At 39.7% G+C, this 16,979-nt stretch overlaps 1 protein-coding gene across 1 annotated transcript in view; it reads left to right on the forward strand.

Moving 5' to 3' along the window:
- Window positions 1–16,979, forward strand: part of FBXW10 (F-box and WD repeat domain containing 10) — a 272,397-nt gene that overhangs the window by 135,205 nt on the left and 120,213 nt on the right. The window contains exon 7 of the mRNA XM_078650857.1: window positions 16,295–16,498. Within this exon, the coding sequence (XP_078506983.1) occupies window positions 16,295–16,498 (204 nt within the window). The remainder of the gene's footprint in view (window positions 1–16,294; window positions 16,499–16,979) is intronic.

Consider the following 16,979-nt stretch of genomic DNA (forward strand, 5'->3'; position numbering starts at 1 on the left):
AAACAATAGACGGCTATTTCACTCAGTCAGATGTGCATGCTTCGTTTCACCAGAGTTGCTTAGAAATAGAGAGACGGGCATTTTCAATACAAGTATTTATTGAACAGTCTTATTTCTGAAGCATAAGAAATGCACTGCTACAATTGAAATGCTAGTTAAGAAGTACAATGCATATAATACGAATAGTATTATAAAATAGCACTGTGAGAGCATGATATGGTTTCTAAGCCATAAACATAGAATACATAAAATGCAAAAAATACATACAGTGATAAAATAGTAGCTAAAAGTACTCAACTGGTGCTTCTAAAATACGCCTACCCCGGTGTACCTAACCTAAGTCTAGTACGAGGGAGGAGTAAGTGTGGTGTAGCTTAAGTCTAGTAATTACCTGCCAAGAATCTGTTCCAAGAATTCTCTACGGGTCTAATCAGCTCCGTACCTTGATTTTAGAATGATAGAGGTCTTGTATCTCTCTCTCAGGACTCGATTTCCCAGCAACCCGCAAGGGTAGCCTGGAAACACCGGAGCTGGATTTCTCGGCAAGAGAAAAAACAGCGTCTTCTCAGTGCGTCAGTTGGAGGGTCGGCTTCCTTCGGCACTTGCAGCAGCAGGGCGTCGGGCAAGTAGTTAGTCGATCTGCTCCTAAACCACCGTGTGTTTGACTGGGCAAATGTAGGCATATTTATACTTTGAAGGTGCCGAGTATGACGTAAGATTGAACATAATATCGTCATTAGTGCCTCAATTCCTTGAAAACTCCAGGAGTTCTTGGATAGATTAATATTCAAGCAGGGGGAAGTCCCTGACTGCTGAAGGCTGGTTTTTCCAAGAAATCATTGAGAATTCTCTGAGTTTAGTGGAAGTAGCCATGCCGTATTTGGGCTGCACAGGCTAAGACTAAATAAGGCAATGATTCCTATGTCTATATATGGGCATGAATCAGGAAATTTACACTAGGGTCCTAGATTCCCACATAACACTTCTCTCACAGTCAGACACTGTTTCACCCTCCCACTCTCTCTTTCGCTCAGATTCGCCTCCCACACGCACGCTCTCAGCTTGCCCTATCTGATGCGTTGAATCCCGTGTGACCCTGGACATATTGAACAGCTGCAACACAGGGACTACTTCAATTAACAATGCCCTGCTAGGTAAGGGCAACGTCTCGATACGTGGAAAACCAAATAATTAACATGCACTCCAGGATTTTGTATATTGTGCCAAGCTTTCATTTTTCCCAGTTTCCCGATTAAATATCAAATTAATTTTGAAATCATCATTGCACTGATTTTTTTCTACTGTTCCCATTTTACCTATAGATGCCAAGCTGTTCTTTTTGCCACAGGCCCCCACATCTTTGTCCACACTCGCCACAAAAAAATGTGATGATATCACACTGAAACGTTTAAAAAAGTTTATAGGTTTAATTTTGTGTTTTTACGATGGTAATTTGTGTTTGTAACAGACTTTCTCCACAAAGAGGGACAAAATATGCACTGGCCCGCGTCAGAGCCATAGCTCCACCACTCTCTCTCCTGTTGTGTGTGCCAGCCCGGGCCGAGACAGCAGCCGGTCACGCAACCACACACACAACCACAGCCCCACACACAACAACCAAACAACCCCACACACAACCACAAACACAATCACACGCACAACCACCCAACCACACACACACCCACAACCACACACACAACCTCACACACAACCACACACACAACCACACCCAAACACACAAACACACACACAAACACATACACAACCACACCCACAACCAACACACACACACAACCACAGCCACAACCAACACACACACAACCACAACCACAATCAACCACACAAACAACCACACACATAATCACACAACCACATACACACAACCACACACACATAAACACACACAACCACACACACAACCACACACACAACCACACACAACCACCAGCACACACACAACCACACACAACCACACCCAACACACACACACAACCACAAGCAAACACACAACCACAAGCAAACACACAACCACACGCAAACCCACAAACACAACAACACACATAACCACACACACACAACCACACACACACAACCACACACACACAACCACACACAACCACACACACAATCACAAACAACAAGCACACACACAACCACACACACAACACAAACAACCACAGAAAACCACACACACACAACCACAACCAAACACACAACCACAATCACACACATTACCAGACACACACAACCACACACACACACACACAACCACACACAACAACAACCACACACACAACCACACACAACTACACACACAACCACACACACAACCACACATAACCACACACACACACAACCACATACACCACACACAACACCACACACACAGTCACACACACAACCACACATACAACCACACAGACAACCACACAGACACAACCACATACACACACAACCACACACACACACAACCACAACCACACACACAACTACACATACAACCACACATACACCACACACAACCACACCGTCAGTGTACACTTTCACCAGGCACAGACGCCATCAGTCATCAGTGCACAATTTCACCGGGCACAAACACCATCAGCCGTCAGTGCACACTTTCACCGGGCACAAACACCAGCAGCCGTCAGTGCACGCTTCCACCAGGCACACACCACCAGCCGTCAGTGCACGCTTTCACCAGGCACATACACCACCAGCAGTCAGTGTACCCTTCGACCAGGCACACACACCACCAGCTGGCAGTGCACACTTCCGAAAGGCAGTGCACAATTTCTACAGGCACACACACCACCAGCCATCAGTGCACACATCAATTGTTAACGCATCCACAATTAATTATTGTAGCAATCGCAGTATGGCACACTTTACTTTTAAACATATTTATCTAAAGCGCAGCATGCCACCATTGCTACAAAAATAAATACACATTTCTTGGGCATACAATTTATAGACTTTTGTTGCAATTGGTGTTGTAATATTTAGCAATGCCAATAGCTCAAACTTAATTAATGCGAAACCTATTGCATTGCAAATGCTTGTTTTCTTAGCTTTGTATATGGCTGATTGTACACAGTCCTCTGAATAGCCTCTTGCCTTAAAACAAGTTTTTTGAACAGCCAAGTTCTTTGTCAAGAATTCCTTGCTCACTGCAATTTCTCATAGTCCGAAGACACTCCCCCTAGGGGATGCTTCTGATCAGGTTTTTAGGATGGAAACTTGTTGCATAAAGCAATGTGTTTCTTGCTGTTGATTTGCGGTACAGCATTGTATGTAATTTTCCATCTTTAACATAAATGGTTAAATCAAGAAAATTCACAGAGGTTGCACTGACTGTGCTAGTGAATCTTAAAATTAAGTTGTTCATCTGAAGTTTTTTGATAAACTCTTTCACTGATTTCTCTGAGCCCTTCCATACGATGAATAAGTCGTCAATGAAGCGACTCCAATGCAGTATGTTCTGCTGCCATTCTTTCTGGTACAGTGTCTGGACCACCTGCTCCTCCCACCAGCCCATATGCAAATTTGCAGAGCTGAGGGCAAAGCAGGTGCCCATGACTGTACCTCAAGTTTGATGGAATAACTCGCCATTAAACAGGAAGTAATTGTTCTTCAAATAGAAGTCATTGCTATCAGCATCTGTGTATGTGCCTACAATATTAGCGGCCTGCTACCTAGATAATATTTACTGCCATTCAGGCCGTCTTCATGTCTTATGCTGGTAATACAATGTTGTAACATCTATTGTTACTAATAGGAGATCTTCTTCCCAAGGTACATCATAAATTCTTTTAAGAAAATCCCCCTTATCCTGAATATAGGAAGGAAGTATTTTCACTAAGGTGCCAAGGAATGAATCTACAAATTTAGATGTATTCTCCAGGGCACTACCTATTGCAGAAATATTAGGGTGTCCAGGGGGATTTTCAAGGTCTTTGTGTACTTTTGGTATCAAGTATAGCACTGGCATTGATTTTCAAGAACATTAATTCTTTATGCGTTAGTAAGCATTGATTGTACCATTCCTGCAATTGAGCATTATACAGGCGGCGACTAGTGGTCATGACATCTTCCGTAACCCTTACATAATTCAAACGATTATTGCGCTGTTTATAAGCCTCATTCAGGTACCGTTGCTTGTCCCACAGGACCACATTCCCGCCCTTATCTGCATTACGTAAGATTCAATTAGCATTAGATGATAATTTTGCACCAGGGCTGTATACTCTTTTTGTTTTTGCGACAAAATTTTATTTTTAACACTGGTATTGTTTTCAAGGTTTTTTAATTCAATATTCACCAGTTCATTGTACTGAATCTCTGGTTGACATTGGTACAAATCTAGAGTTAGGTCTAAACCTCGTTTGCGTGCTAGCTGCAATGTCCTTGTTCTGCTGCAAGTTCCGTGGCTTAATTGATAGGAGTTTGTGCATCTGGCAGTTCACTTGAGATGTTTGTTTCATTCTCCTGTTCAAGTTGACTCAAATCCAGCAAAAGATTCATATCCTTCACCATTAAACCTCCAGATTGACTTTCACTTGTAGATGCACTGCTGACTGCTGTTGTTGTCCTTTCTCTTTGGTTTATTGCGAAAAACCTTCTCAATTTTAGTGCTCTTGTAAACAAAGCTAAGAAAAAACAAGGGAGGAAATTCTCTTTAACAAAAGCAAAACAAAAGAAAAAGAAGACAGTGCTATAAATAATCACTGCAGAATGATGACCTCATGTAATAAACAACACATTAAAATGAGGAACATTCTGTCTAAGCACTGGCATTTAATACGCAATGACCCTGTACTAGGGGCACTAGTACAGAAAAAAACATCAATTACGTTCAGGTGTGCTAAATTCTTGAAACAGATGTTAGTGAGTAATATGGTTCCACAGTCTCAGTCAGTAGCTACAAATTCTTCCTGGTTAAAAAGAAAAGAAGGCTTTATAAAATGTAAAAAGCGCAAAGCCAGTCTACATGGGAAAAACACCACAATGTACAAACCAGGCCTTTCAAAAAGAAAATCAAAGGCCATTTTACATGTAAAATTGATTTTGCAGTCTACATACTCCAGTGCCCTTGTGGCCTGAGGTTCGTGGGCAGCACAACTCTCCCTGTGCATAAAAGAGTGCTGCAGCATCTGAGAGCCATTAAAAATGGCGATTAAACTTATCCAGTGGCTCGCCATTTTGAAAAATTCCACAGTAAGAAAGTGCAAGGACTAACGTATTTTGTGATTGATTCTATTCCTCCTAGTATTAGGGGTGGTGACTGGGAGAAAAAATTGAGAAAGCTTGAATCATGTTATATATTAGAACTTGACACGAGAATCCCGGCAGGTTTAAATATGGAAGAAGACTTGCACACACATTTGTAAGATTATTAGAGCTTCGAAAATCTTGAAATGAGTCTCACTGAATCTCTGTTTTTTACCATTTCAAGTTTTGTTTCAGTTTCAGTTTTTTTTTTTTTTTTAAAAGCATGTTGCACTTTAAAAGGCCAATATATTGCCAGATTTCAGTCATGTCATGAGTGATGCAATATGGAAGATAATTAGCAGTACATTAGCAGTTTGGGCAGGTTGGCCCAGTTGAAGGTGTTTGCTGAAACACAGCAGCTACCCGTATTATTGTATGGAAAAATAAATATGATACTTGCACCACAGAAGATTCCTCTTTTGTTCTATTGGACTATAATACTATAATTGCTCATGTTACTCATTTGGTGATTTTGATCACTGGGAGGAGGTGAAGAGAACATGGACGACTGTGTATATATATTGTGTATATATATTTATATATATATACATATATATATATATATATATATATATATATATACATATATATTGCCTACTGGCGGTCGCCAGTAGGTAGTTATAGTTAGGATCGTTTTCCATAGGAAATCCGCCACATTCTATTGGGAATAACTTTGGCGCCGAATGAGGGATCTGCCTGTAATTTCCTTAACTTTGCCTCGCTGCGCTCCGCTCCTTCCCTGAAAGTTTCGGGGGGATCCGTCAAACGGGGGCTGAGATAAAAGGGGGGTCCCAAAACGTGTTTTCCCCATGTTAATTTCCATAGGGCGGTTGGACTCACTTTTAGCCCGAACGGCTGAATGGATTTCCACCAAACATGGCAAAATTGTAGGGACTGGTACCCCGATGTGCCTTTGCTATGTCTCAAGATATATGCTCTAGTGGTTTTTACGAAAATTAACTTTGAAAAAATATATATTGGGCTACATTGGGCTATATATATGTTAGAGCCCAAATGTAGCCCAATGTAGCCCAATGTAGCCCAAAGATGGCCACCAGAGACAAAAAAAAACAAATGTAGCCCAAATATCAGCCAGATGTAGCCCAACTATAGCCCAATGACAGAATGTCCCAGAGTGTTCTAAAGAACAACTAGAGCGCTAACAGTTTTACTTATGACAAAAGTATGGCACACCTGAAGTCATCTTGATTGGAATAAAGTGTTAACACTTAAAACATTTAATTTGCAAAGGAACAAAATGAGGGGGTTCATTTTGCCATAGAAATTATGATTAGTGCTGAAGAAAGAAAAATTATGGCACATTTTGAGTGACTTCTCATATCCTCTTATATTTCATTAAAAAAATTCTGATATGCAGTCTCCCAAGATGGCCACCAGAGACAAAAGAGCCCAAATGTAGCCCAAATATCAGCCAGATGTAGCCTAACTATAGCCCAATGACAGAATGTCCCAGAGTGTTCTAAAGAACAACTAGAACGCTAACAGTCTTACTTATGACAAAAGTATGGCACACCTGAAGTCATCTTGATTGGAATAAAGTGGTAAAACTTAATACATTTAATTTGAAAAGGAACAAAATGAGGGGTTTCATTTTGCCATAGAAATTTTATATATATATATATATATATATATATTCACTGAAAAAACCATAAGTTTCACACCAGTTATAGTTAGGAATTAGCATTTAAAAAACCTATTAAATTCACTGAAAAAACCATAGGTTTCACACCAGTTATAGTTAGGTGGAAATTTTACTCGCATAAAACCATTGAAATTACCACGTTATAGTTAGTTGGACTCACTATAACTTGCGCGTGCAATGCACTGCTGATGACGTCACATATTACATCACTCATGACATGGTCAGTGACATCACTCATGACATCACTGATGACATCTCAAATGACATCACTGATGACATCATCCAGTGAATGTGTATCTTTCTGAAAAATAAATATTTTTTATATATGTATATCTAAAGGTTGATGGAAGAATAAATGGGTAAATAAATGTCTAAATTGATGTTTTTTTTGTGTAAAATTGATTGGTTAACTGACTTATTAAATGTATCTTAGTGAATACATATATTAGCGAGTAATGTTTAAATATTTAAATATCTGTGTCTCACTTTGTGTATAAGTGGCTGCATGGGTTGGTGAGTAGCTACATGAGTGTGTATATGGGTTATTAGTTGTTTTTTTGAGTATTAGTATCAGTGTCTGTATGGTTCGGTGGGGGATATTACTTAGAGCACAGATGCATGAATGAGTGACTCACTATGTGTATGTATTTTGAAGACAGCATGTGTGCAAGACTGTATGGGTGGATGAGTGTGTGTATGGGTGGGTTAGTGAGTATGTGTTTTTATAATTGATTGTTTAAGAGAGTAAATATGTTTCAGTTTCTGTAGAAGTATGTGTAGTGGTGTGTATATAGCAGTATAATCAAGTAAATGTTTTTTTGATAGTTTATTTGCATGTGTGAATTTGTGTGTGAGTAACTATATGGATGAGTATTAGTGTGTAACAGGATGTATAGGTGTATGAGTACATATGATGAGTAAGTACATGCATGAGTGACTATATAGAACTGTTGGTGAATGAGTGGATGTGTATGTAGATGTTGGAATTACCTAATAAGTTGTTGTAATTGGTATTGGTTTCTCCTTTTTTAAGAAAATGTTAGTTTCTATTTTTGAATGTGTTTGTCAAAGGTTATTTTATGCTGATAGGAGGTCTGCCACTTTGTCTCAAGGATGTTGTCATCAGTGATGTCATTTGAGATGTCATCAGTGATGTCATGAGTGATGTCACTGACCATGTCATGAGTGATGTAATATGTAATATGTGACGTCATCAGCAGTGCATTGCACGCGCAAGTTATAGTGAGTCCAACTAACTATAACGTGGGAATTTCAATGGTTTTATGCGAGTAAAATTTCCACCTAACTATAACTGGTGTGAAACCTATGGTTTTTTCAGTGAATATATATATATATACAGATAGATAGATATGAATATATAGATATATTTATATATATCCACCTATCTATATATGTATATCCATACACATATATATATATATATATATATATATTTCCACCCTGTAGTTCTGGTTAGGGTTGCCAGAGATAGGAATTCTCAGATTTTTGCTCGATAATAACTTTGCCCCTGTTTGAGAAATTACCATGGAACTTTGCTTTTTTCACATTGATGGACGATGCAAAGTTTTGCGATGATCCATCAAGTGGAGCAAAGGAAAATTGTTCCGAGAAAATTGCCAGGGAAGTAGGGTAAGTATGTTTTAAGTTATAAGGCATTTTATCTTAGTAATATTTGTTGTTGCTGTAGTTTCTTGAACTTTTGCAGTATTTAACATAACTAGCATGGTACATATGTATCAAGCAAATTCGCATTCGCAAAGGCCAAAATTCACAGAGTTTTGGCCTTTGCGAATGCGAATTTGCTAAATGGTATGTATAAAGCAAAATCTGGTGCAAAAAAAAATTTGCGATTCCTTATTTTGCAATTGCATTTAAGGAATCGCACATTTTGCGATTCCTTAAATGCAATGTATGAAGCAAAAACATTTTGCAAATTGTCCCTAAGGAATCGCAAATTACTGCCAACTTCAAGTTGGTGGTAATTTGCGAATTCCTTGAAAAATGCCCATTTTTGCATTTTTCAAAGTGCCATGTGATGCACATACATGCCCTTAGGGCATGTATGTGCACCACATGTGCAGCCATGCTTATTTCAGGGGTGCAACAGGGTGTCCTTTGGACATCCCTGCACCCTTGAAATTATTCTCAATTTGCGATTTTCAAATTGCGAATCGCAAAATTGAGAATACCTTCCCATTCATTCCTATGGGCCTCCTGGCCCATAGAAATGAATGGGAAAGTATTCCTTAATTGTGATTCGCAATTTGCTAATCGCAATTAAGGAATACGCCAAAAAATGCAAATTTGTACATACATACCAATTTGCGATTCAGAAATAGGATTTCTTAAAAATTGCTATTTCAGAATCGCAAATGGGTACCTTGATACATATGGCCCATAGCGATGCCAAGGCATTATGTGATTGCCTAATGACTGCCTTTACGAAAGTTAAAGGCAGCCATATTGTTTTAGGGACACTTTGTCTGTGTTCTGCGTTACACACTTTGATATACCTAAGTATTAGGTTTTATATTTTACTTCTACCTATTACCACTTTGTTAAAGTGTTAATAGTGAGGGAATTTTTTAAAAAGTTTCTTTATACTTTTTAAAGAATGTACCGAATAGTGAAGTACTTACTAGGGAAAATAAATGTTAAAACATTTAATACACTAAGCTACACTATATTTTACAAATATAGTGTACTACAGTGTATTTTAAATTTTCTACACATTTTTTAAAGTACTTCGGAGTACTCCAGTAATACCTGCAATTTATGTAATTTTTTTTTGTGTGGGAAAAAGTACGGTTCTGCGTAAAGTGCTGTAAAAATATATAGAAAAATATAAGTAAATTTCTCTACCTATTGCCACTTTAATAACGTGGTAATAGGCAGGGAGCAACTGTAAAACCTGATACTTAGCTATACCTAAGCTAAACTGGAACGCAGTGATAGTGTGCCGAAAACTACATTGCTGCTTTCTACATTTTGATAAAAAACGGTCATTAACCAATCACATGCTCCCTTCTCATCAGCATGTACTGTGGTATACTGCAAGGCTACTGTGGCATGCTACAACACAATATATAAGCTACATATTATACATATATATATATATACATATACATATTATAATATACATAATATACACTCCTCAACTACATATTATAATCTACCCCACTCCACTCTACACCACTTCCTCTCACTCTGTTTACCGTTCTGTTTGCCTTAGCGCCGGGAAACCTCCGGGTAGCTGCGCGCTTAACAAATGTAATTATAATAATAATAATAATAATAAGCATTTAACACCTATAAATTTAACGCTACTTACACTATTTACACTGACTACCAAAAATGACCATTTACACATTATAATCTATATTCCTGCCACATTACACTTTCATCTGTTCTTCCACTTTCTCTCTAAGTCTGTTTCAAGTGCCACACTCTATTTTACTCCACTCTAAATCGCTCCACTATACGCCACTCCACATCATGCTAACCCACTCTACTCCACTCTCCCCCACTCCACTCTACACTATTTCACTCTACACCACTCCACTGATTATGCACTACAGCACTCCATTCTGCGACACTCCAGTCTACACAATTCTACTTTCTGCCCCTCCACACTATTCAACTCACCTTTGTTATACCACTGTACGCAACTCCACTCTGCGACACTACACTCTACTCTATTCGACTCTGTCAGTCCACTCTATACATTCCACTGTATGCTCTTCCACTGTATGCTACTCCATTGATTGCCACTCCACTATACCCCACTCAGTCTATGTCACTCCAATGTATGCCACATCACTCTATCCTACTACACTCTACGCTATTCCACTATATGTTATCCACTCTGCGTCACTTCACTGTACGCAACTACACTCAATGATATTCCACTGTACACCACTCTACCATATGATACTCCACTGTAAGCCACTTCACTCTACGGCACTCCGCTCTATGCCATTACACTGTATGATATTCCACTTTATGCCACTCCACTCTATACTATTACTCTATATGCCACTACAGTCTATGCCACTCCACTCCATTGTATTTTAGTCTACAACACTCCACTTTACACAACTCCACAGTATGCTTTTCCACTCTTCGCCACTCCACTGTATGCCTCTCCATTCGATACCACTCCAGTCCCTGCTATTCCGCTGTACACCACTTATCTGTGCCTCACTCCACTCTATGTTGATCCACTCTACGCCACTCCGGTCTAAGCCAGTCTACCCCACTCCATTGTATGCTATTCACGCTATGCCACTTCACTCTATGCCATTCCACTCTATGCTAATCCACTGTATATCACTAGACTGTACCTCACTTCACTCTATGCCATTACACTCTATGCCACTCTACTGTGCACTATTCCATTCTATGCCACTCCACTCTATGCCACTCCACTTCACTCTATGACACTTCAGTATACCCTATTCCACTGTAAACCACTACACTCTACTCCACTTCACTATGCACAACTCCACTATACAGTATTCCACTGTACTTTTATGCTATTCAACTGTATGTCACTAAACTCTATCTCACTCCACACTCCTCAACTACATATTATAATCTACCCCACTCCACTCTACACCACTTCACTCTACATCACTCCACTATACTCCCCTCAACTCTATAGTCTGTGCCACTCCACTGTATGTTACTACATTCTACACTACTCCACTCTACGCTATTCTACTGTACACAACTCCACTCAACGCTATTCCACTCTACACCACTCCACTGCACGCCACTCCACTCTTCTCTATTCCACTGTATGCCACTACACTCCATCTTACTTCACTGTACGACACTTTACTCTACACCACTCCTCGCTATTCCACTGTACACCACTACACTTTACACCCCATCTCAATGCTATTCAACTGTATGCTACTCCACTCTACCCCACTCCACTGTACGTCACTTGACTGTCCGCTACTCAACTGTACATAAGCTTATCCCCTATTATCGACCTCTCCTGCATGGTACTCCACTGTATGCCACTTCTCTATTCTATTACGTCACTTCATTCTATGCCGCTTCAGTCTATGCCACTCCAATGTATGCCAGTCCACTCTACACTACTCCACTCTATGCTGTTTTGGTGTACTTTACTGCACTGTACACTGTCCACTGTATGCCACTCGACTGTACGCCACTCCTCTGTATGCCACACCACTTTACACTATTCCACTGTATGCTACTCCTCTGTACCACACTATACTCTACTCCATTCCGCTCTACTCCACTATACAACACTACACTCTAACACTACATGTATGGCACTCTCCTCCACTGGACTGTATGACACTTCATTCAATGACACAAAACTATGATTTTGAAATACATTTTAATTAAAATAAAAGAAAAATTAAATCATTGAAAATATCAAAGGTAAACCTTTTTTAATAGTTAGGAAAACTATATTAATTCTTTCTAGCCAACCAAACTTAAACTACACATATATTACAAATTCCAAAGTTATAGTTATACCTTACAAATTTATAATTTAATCACCTCCTTTACATTTCTCTAATTTTATTGTTTTTTTCTATACAACAAACACATGAAAATACACAAAAATTAAGAAATTCTATACTTAAACCTGTAACCTAAATTTCTAATTTACGCGACACCTTCAAATTATTAGAACTCTCGCACCTTCATAGATAGTGATTGAACTTGGTAGTCACACTACATTACCTATAACTCACCACTCTACCATACACTGTGTTTGCACAAATAAAATGATTTGCAATCTCATAAGTGTTGTTGTAAATGCTATCATTTTAGATGGTAGAAGTGATATAATAAGCCGCAAGTTATAGTTAATGTGGCGTGGCTACCAAGTTCAATACACTGTCTGTGGAGGGGCACAAGTTATAATAATTTGAAGGTGTTGCGAACGATAACTCACTCCCTCTTGATGCACTGCTTATACCCTTTTATATTACATCACTTATGAAATCATACCACTTATAAAAACACTTATAACATCTCAAATCACATCATTTGCGAGAACCCAGTGCACGGTACAGTGGAGAGTTATAGTTGTGTTGTTAGCGAGCTGAAAACAGTGTGTATGGAGTTGCGCACGTAATAATAATGTTTAGGTAGAGCATAAGTTATAAATGTAAGGTGTAGCAATAACTTTCAAATTTCTGTGTGTAGTGAAAGCTTGGTTTGTATGGAAAGAATAAAAATATTTTTCCTAACTATCATTTCTCCTAACTATAACTAAGTTGCACCCTTTGGTTTTTTTTCATTGAAAAAAAATACATATATACATTACTGATAAAAACAAAGGTTGAACTGTCAACATAGTTAGGTGAATATGTCAGTGATGACATTTTCCCTACCTATTAATTAAAGAAACAGCCCTGGGAGATGGGATCCTTAGGCCTTTTTACAGCTCGGGGAGAGAGGTTGTTTGGCCCCCTCCCCTTTGATATACATTTGAGCCCTAGGGGATGGAGTCCCGGGGGCCTAAGTAAGCTTCTGGAGGGGGTCTGCGCGCCCGCCTACCTTTATTTTATTACTCGGCCCTGGAGGATGCCCAAAACTACCCAGTCGCCTTTCGAGACTGGGGGAGGGAGGCCTTCCCCTTTTTTACGAATTCGGTCCTGGGGCATGGGGTCCCCGGGGCTCAAAATGGCCTTGTGATCTACTCACACCCCCTCCCCATATATATTTTTTTGTAAATGACAGGCCACTTTTTTTTTTTTTGCTGTGACCCCTGTAGACTACCACGGCAATAACTGCCCAAAAAAAATATTTATTAATATTATTTTGGTCTGAGGGGTGAAGGGGTGGGCAGGGTGTCTACCTGGGTCCCCCCAACAGGGACTGCGGGGCAGGGTATCCCTACCGGGCCACCTTATATGGTTTTGTTTATTACAGGAATGGTGACTAAATACCTGGATCCTTTAATGGCTGCAAGCAACATTTTTCTCATGTTACTAAAAGCCAATCAGAGAGATTGTTCCTGCTGGAGTTTGACTCCTGTGGGAGCGAGATGGCTCAAGGAAAAAAAAACTCCCTGGGACACTAGTAGCACTCAATTTTTTAATTGTGTGTTCCCGCGAGACTCTCACGGGTGCCCCTCAGACACATCCGTCCAGATATAAAAATATTTTTCAACCTTAATTTTTCAAAAACGACTCAACGGTTTTACATCAAATCTCACAAAACACAATCTGTGAACCAAGATCTACTCACACCCCCTCCCCATATATATTTTTTTGTAAATGACAGGCCACTTTTTTTTTTTTTTGCTGTGACCCCTGTAGACTACCACGGCAATAACTGCCATTTAAAAAAAAATGTATTAATAATATTTTGGTCTGAGGGGTGAAGGGGTGGGCAGGGTGTCCACTGGGTCCCCCCAACAGGGCCTGCGGGGCAGGGTATCCCTACCAGGCCACCTTATATGTTTTTTTTTATTACAGGAATGGTGACTAAATACCTGGGTCCTTTAATGGCTGCCAGCAACATTTTTCTCATGTTACTAAAAGCCAATCAGAGCGATTGTTCCTGCTGGAGTTTGACTCCTGTGGGAGCGAGATGGCTCAAGGAAAAAAAAACTCCCTGGGACACTAGAAGCACTCAATTTTTGAATTGTGTGTTCCCGCGAGACTCTCACGGGTGCCCCTCAGACACATCCGTCCAGATATAAAAATATTTGTCAACCTTAATTTCTCAAAAACGACTCAACGGTTTTACATCAAATCTCAGAAAACACAATCTGTGAACCAAGATCTAGGTTCTTACCAAATATATGACTCCACACTACTGAAATAAGTGAGAATGGCTGTCTCGTCAACACATGGGTTATGACATCCTACCACAACCCAACCACCAGCCAACAGAGACAGTGCAGCGGAGTGCATACCCTGATATTATACCCAATTGAGTAAGCCATTGGGGTGCAGAAACGGTGATTCTTGTACCTTCATCAAGGCTTCTTTCTAAACCAAGTCCAGCTGCTGTTGGCAGGTGACATTCTGCAGAACTGTCTCTTACTTCACAGCATGGCATCAATAGACTATTACGAATCATGAACACTCATCCACAAACCCTTCCTGGGCCCATAAAACAACTACTCAAACCTGTTTCACACTGCTGTTACTCAAGAATCATCAAACCATGCCTCCAAACAGTTGCTAGGAGATGCATTACAGGCATATGCACTGTCTTTATATTGATCCTCTTGGACCGACCTGCTTTGAAACCCAAGTACTGCCAACCAACCCCAAGGAAAATCAGTCATAAGCTTATGTACATGTGCAACATGCTAAATGCAGAGGCACTCCATCATATGTCTATAAACTACTATCACACCCACCACTGCTGTCATCAAATACCCCTGTATAGTTAACAAATATACATCCTTAGTAAAATGAGTACGTTCTGCAGTCACATTCCATGGTGCAGTTTAATATTCTCTGGTACTGCCATCACAAGCTCATGTAAAGCCTTCTGTACTGGGGAAACCTTAAATTGCACAGTTAAGTCATCAAAGGCATAGTCAAAGTAATTATATGACCTGGGAATTCATGTCTTCATACATTTAATCATGTGCCCAGGATCTGCACATACATATGCATGAATCCACACAGAAACACATATATATATATATAATTATCCATTCACACACACAGCTGGCTGGTGATAGGAGCACTGGGTGTAACTGTAACAATTATGTGTGGGATTCATGGGTGACAGCCGCCCTCATTACTTACACTGAGAAGTCCCAGGTTACAGCTAAGCATTACAGACCTAGCTTGGTATAACCTGATATACAGACTGAACCATGCACTGTGTAAACCATGTACATACATTAAACATAGCCCACCACTGAAGCTACAGACATGTTTGTTGTTTTGCATTGATGCAAAAAGTATCCGCCGGCCTTTGCCACATAGATAAATAATCACTAATTGCATTCAGTAGTCAAATTTATATGAATTCATTATTTTCTAAAAGTATTGTCACCTTTTATAAAGGCAGCTGCATTCTTAAAAGTGTTAATTCTTTTAAAAGAAGGCCCAGAATTAAAATTGTCAATAGTTAAAAACACAAATATTACTAAAAATCACCACTGTTCCATGTGCAATCCTCTGACAAAAACTACAGAAATATTGCAAAAGTAGAGATTCAACTTTTGAGAACTTCAATGCACTGTTCAGGGTTAACTACATTCAGAATTCTGAAAACCCTGATGTAACATAACGTAGATGGACATCCTCCTCTTTTCTGTGTGTACCTGTAATATTCTGATCTAAAATGTCTTATATTTTTGCAATCACCCAGAGAGGACCTGAACAGAGTTATCCATTATGATGGTGGCAAAATGGTAGCCTCTGGATCAGCTGACCGCAAGGTGAGACTGTACGACATCTCTCTAATGAAGGAAGTGCCGCCTGTCATTCATGGACATGCTGGGAGTATCCGAGCAGTGGTTATCTGTGAGCAGCGAGGATTTGTGGTGAGCGGGAGCTATGATCTGAGTATTAGGTAAGAGAATTGCTGTGGTGCATGCTTTAGGTATGTAGTTTAGCAATACCTATGGTCTATGGACTAGGTTTAGTGGAAGAGCAAGTTGACTGATGTTAATGTTGCATATGTCTGCTAGTGCCTTCCAGTCTAAAGGTGACTGGCAAGCTGGTCCCTGTTTTGTATTTTAATCCTCTACAATGTGGTACTTTTAGACATGTGACTGAATGACATTTATGTAATCTTGCTGGTCTGGTAGGCAAGTGTTGAGTTCAGATACCACCTCATATTGTCGGATTCAACATAAATCCAAGACAGTGAGATGCAAATCACTGGACATACACTATTGAGGGGTGACAGGATAACCCTAGATCTTCTTCTAAAAATACTAAAATTATTAAGAAGTTTCACTGCATTTTATTTCCAAATACGATATCTTCCCAGTTGCTCTGCATTATATGATACATCACTCCCCAAAGTGGTGGCAAGCCCACATAAAGAC

Source organism: Lissotriton helveticus, chromosome 7 (assembly GCF_964261635.1).
Source record: "Lissotriton helveticus chromosome 7, aLisHel1.1, whole genome shotgun sequence".
Taxonomy (NCBI): domain Eukaryota; kingdom Metazoa; phylum Chordata; class Amphibia; order Caudata; family Salamandridae; genus Lissotriton; species Lissotriton helveticus.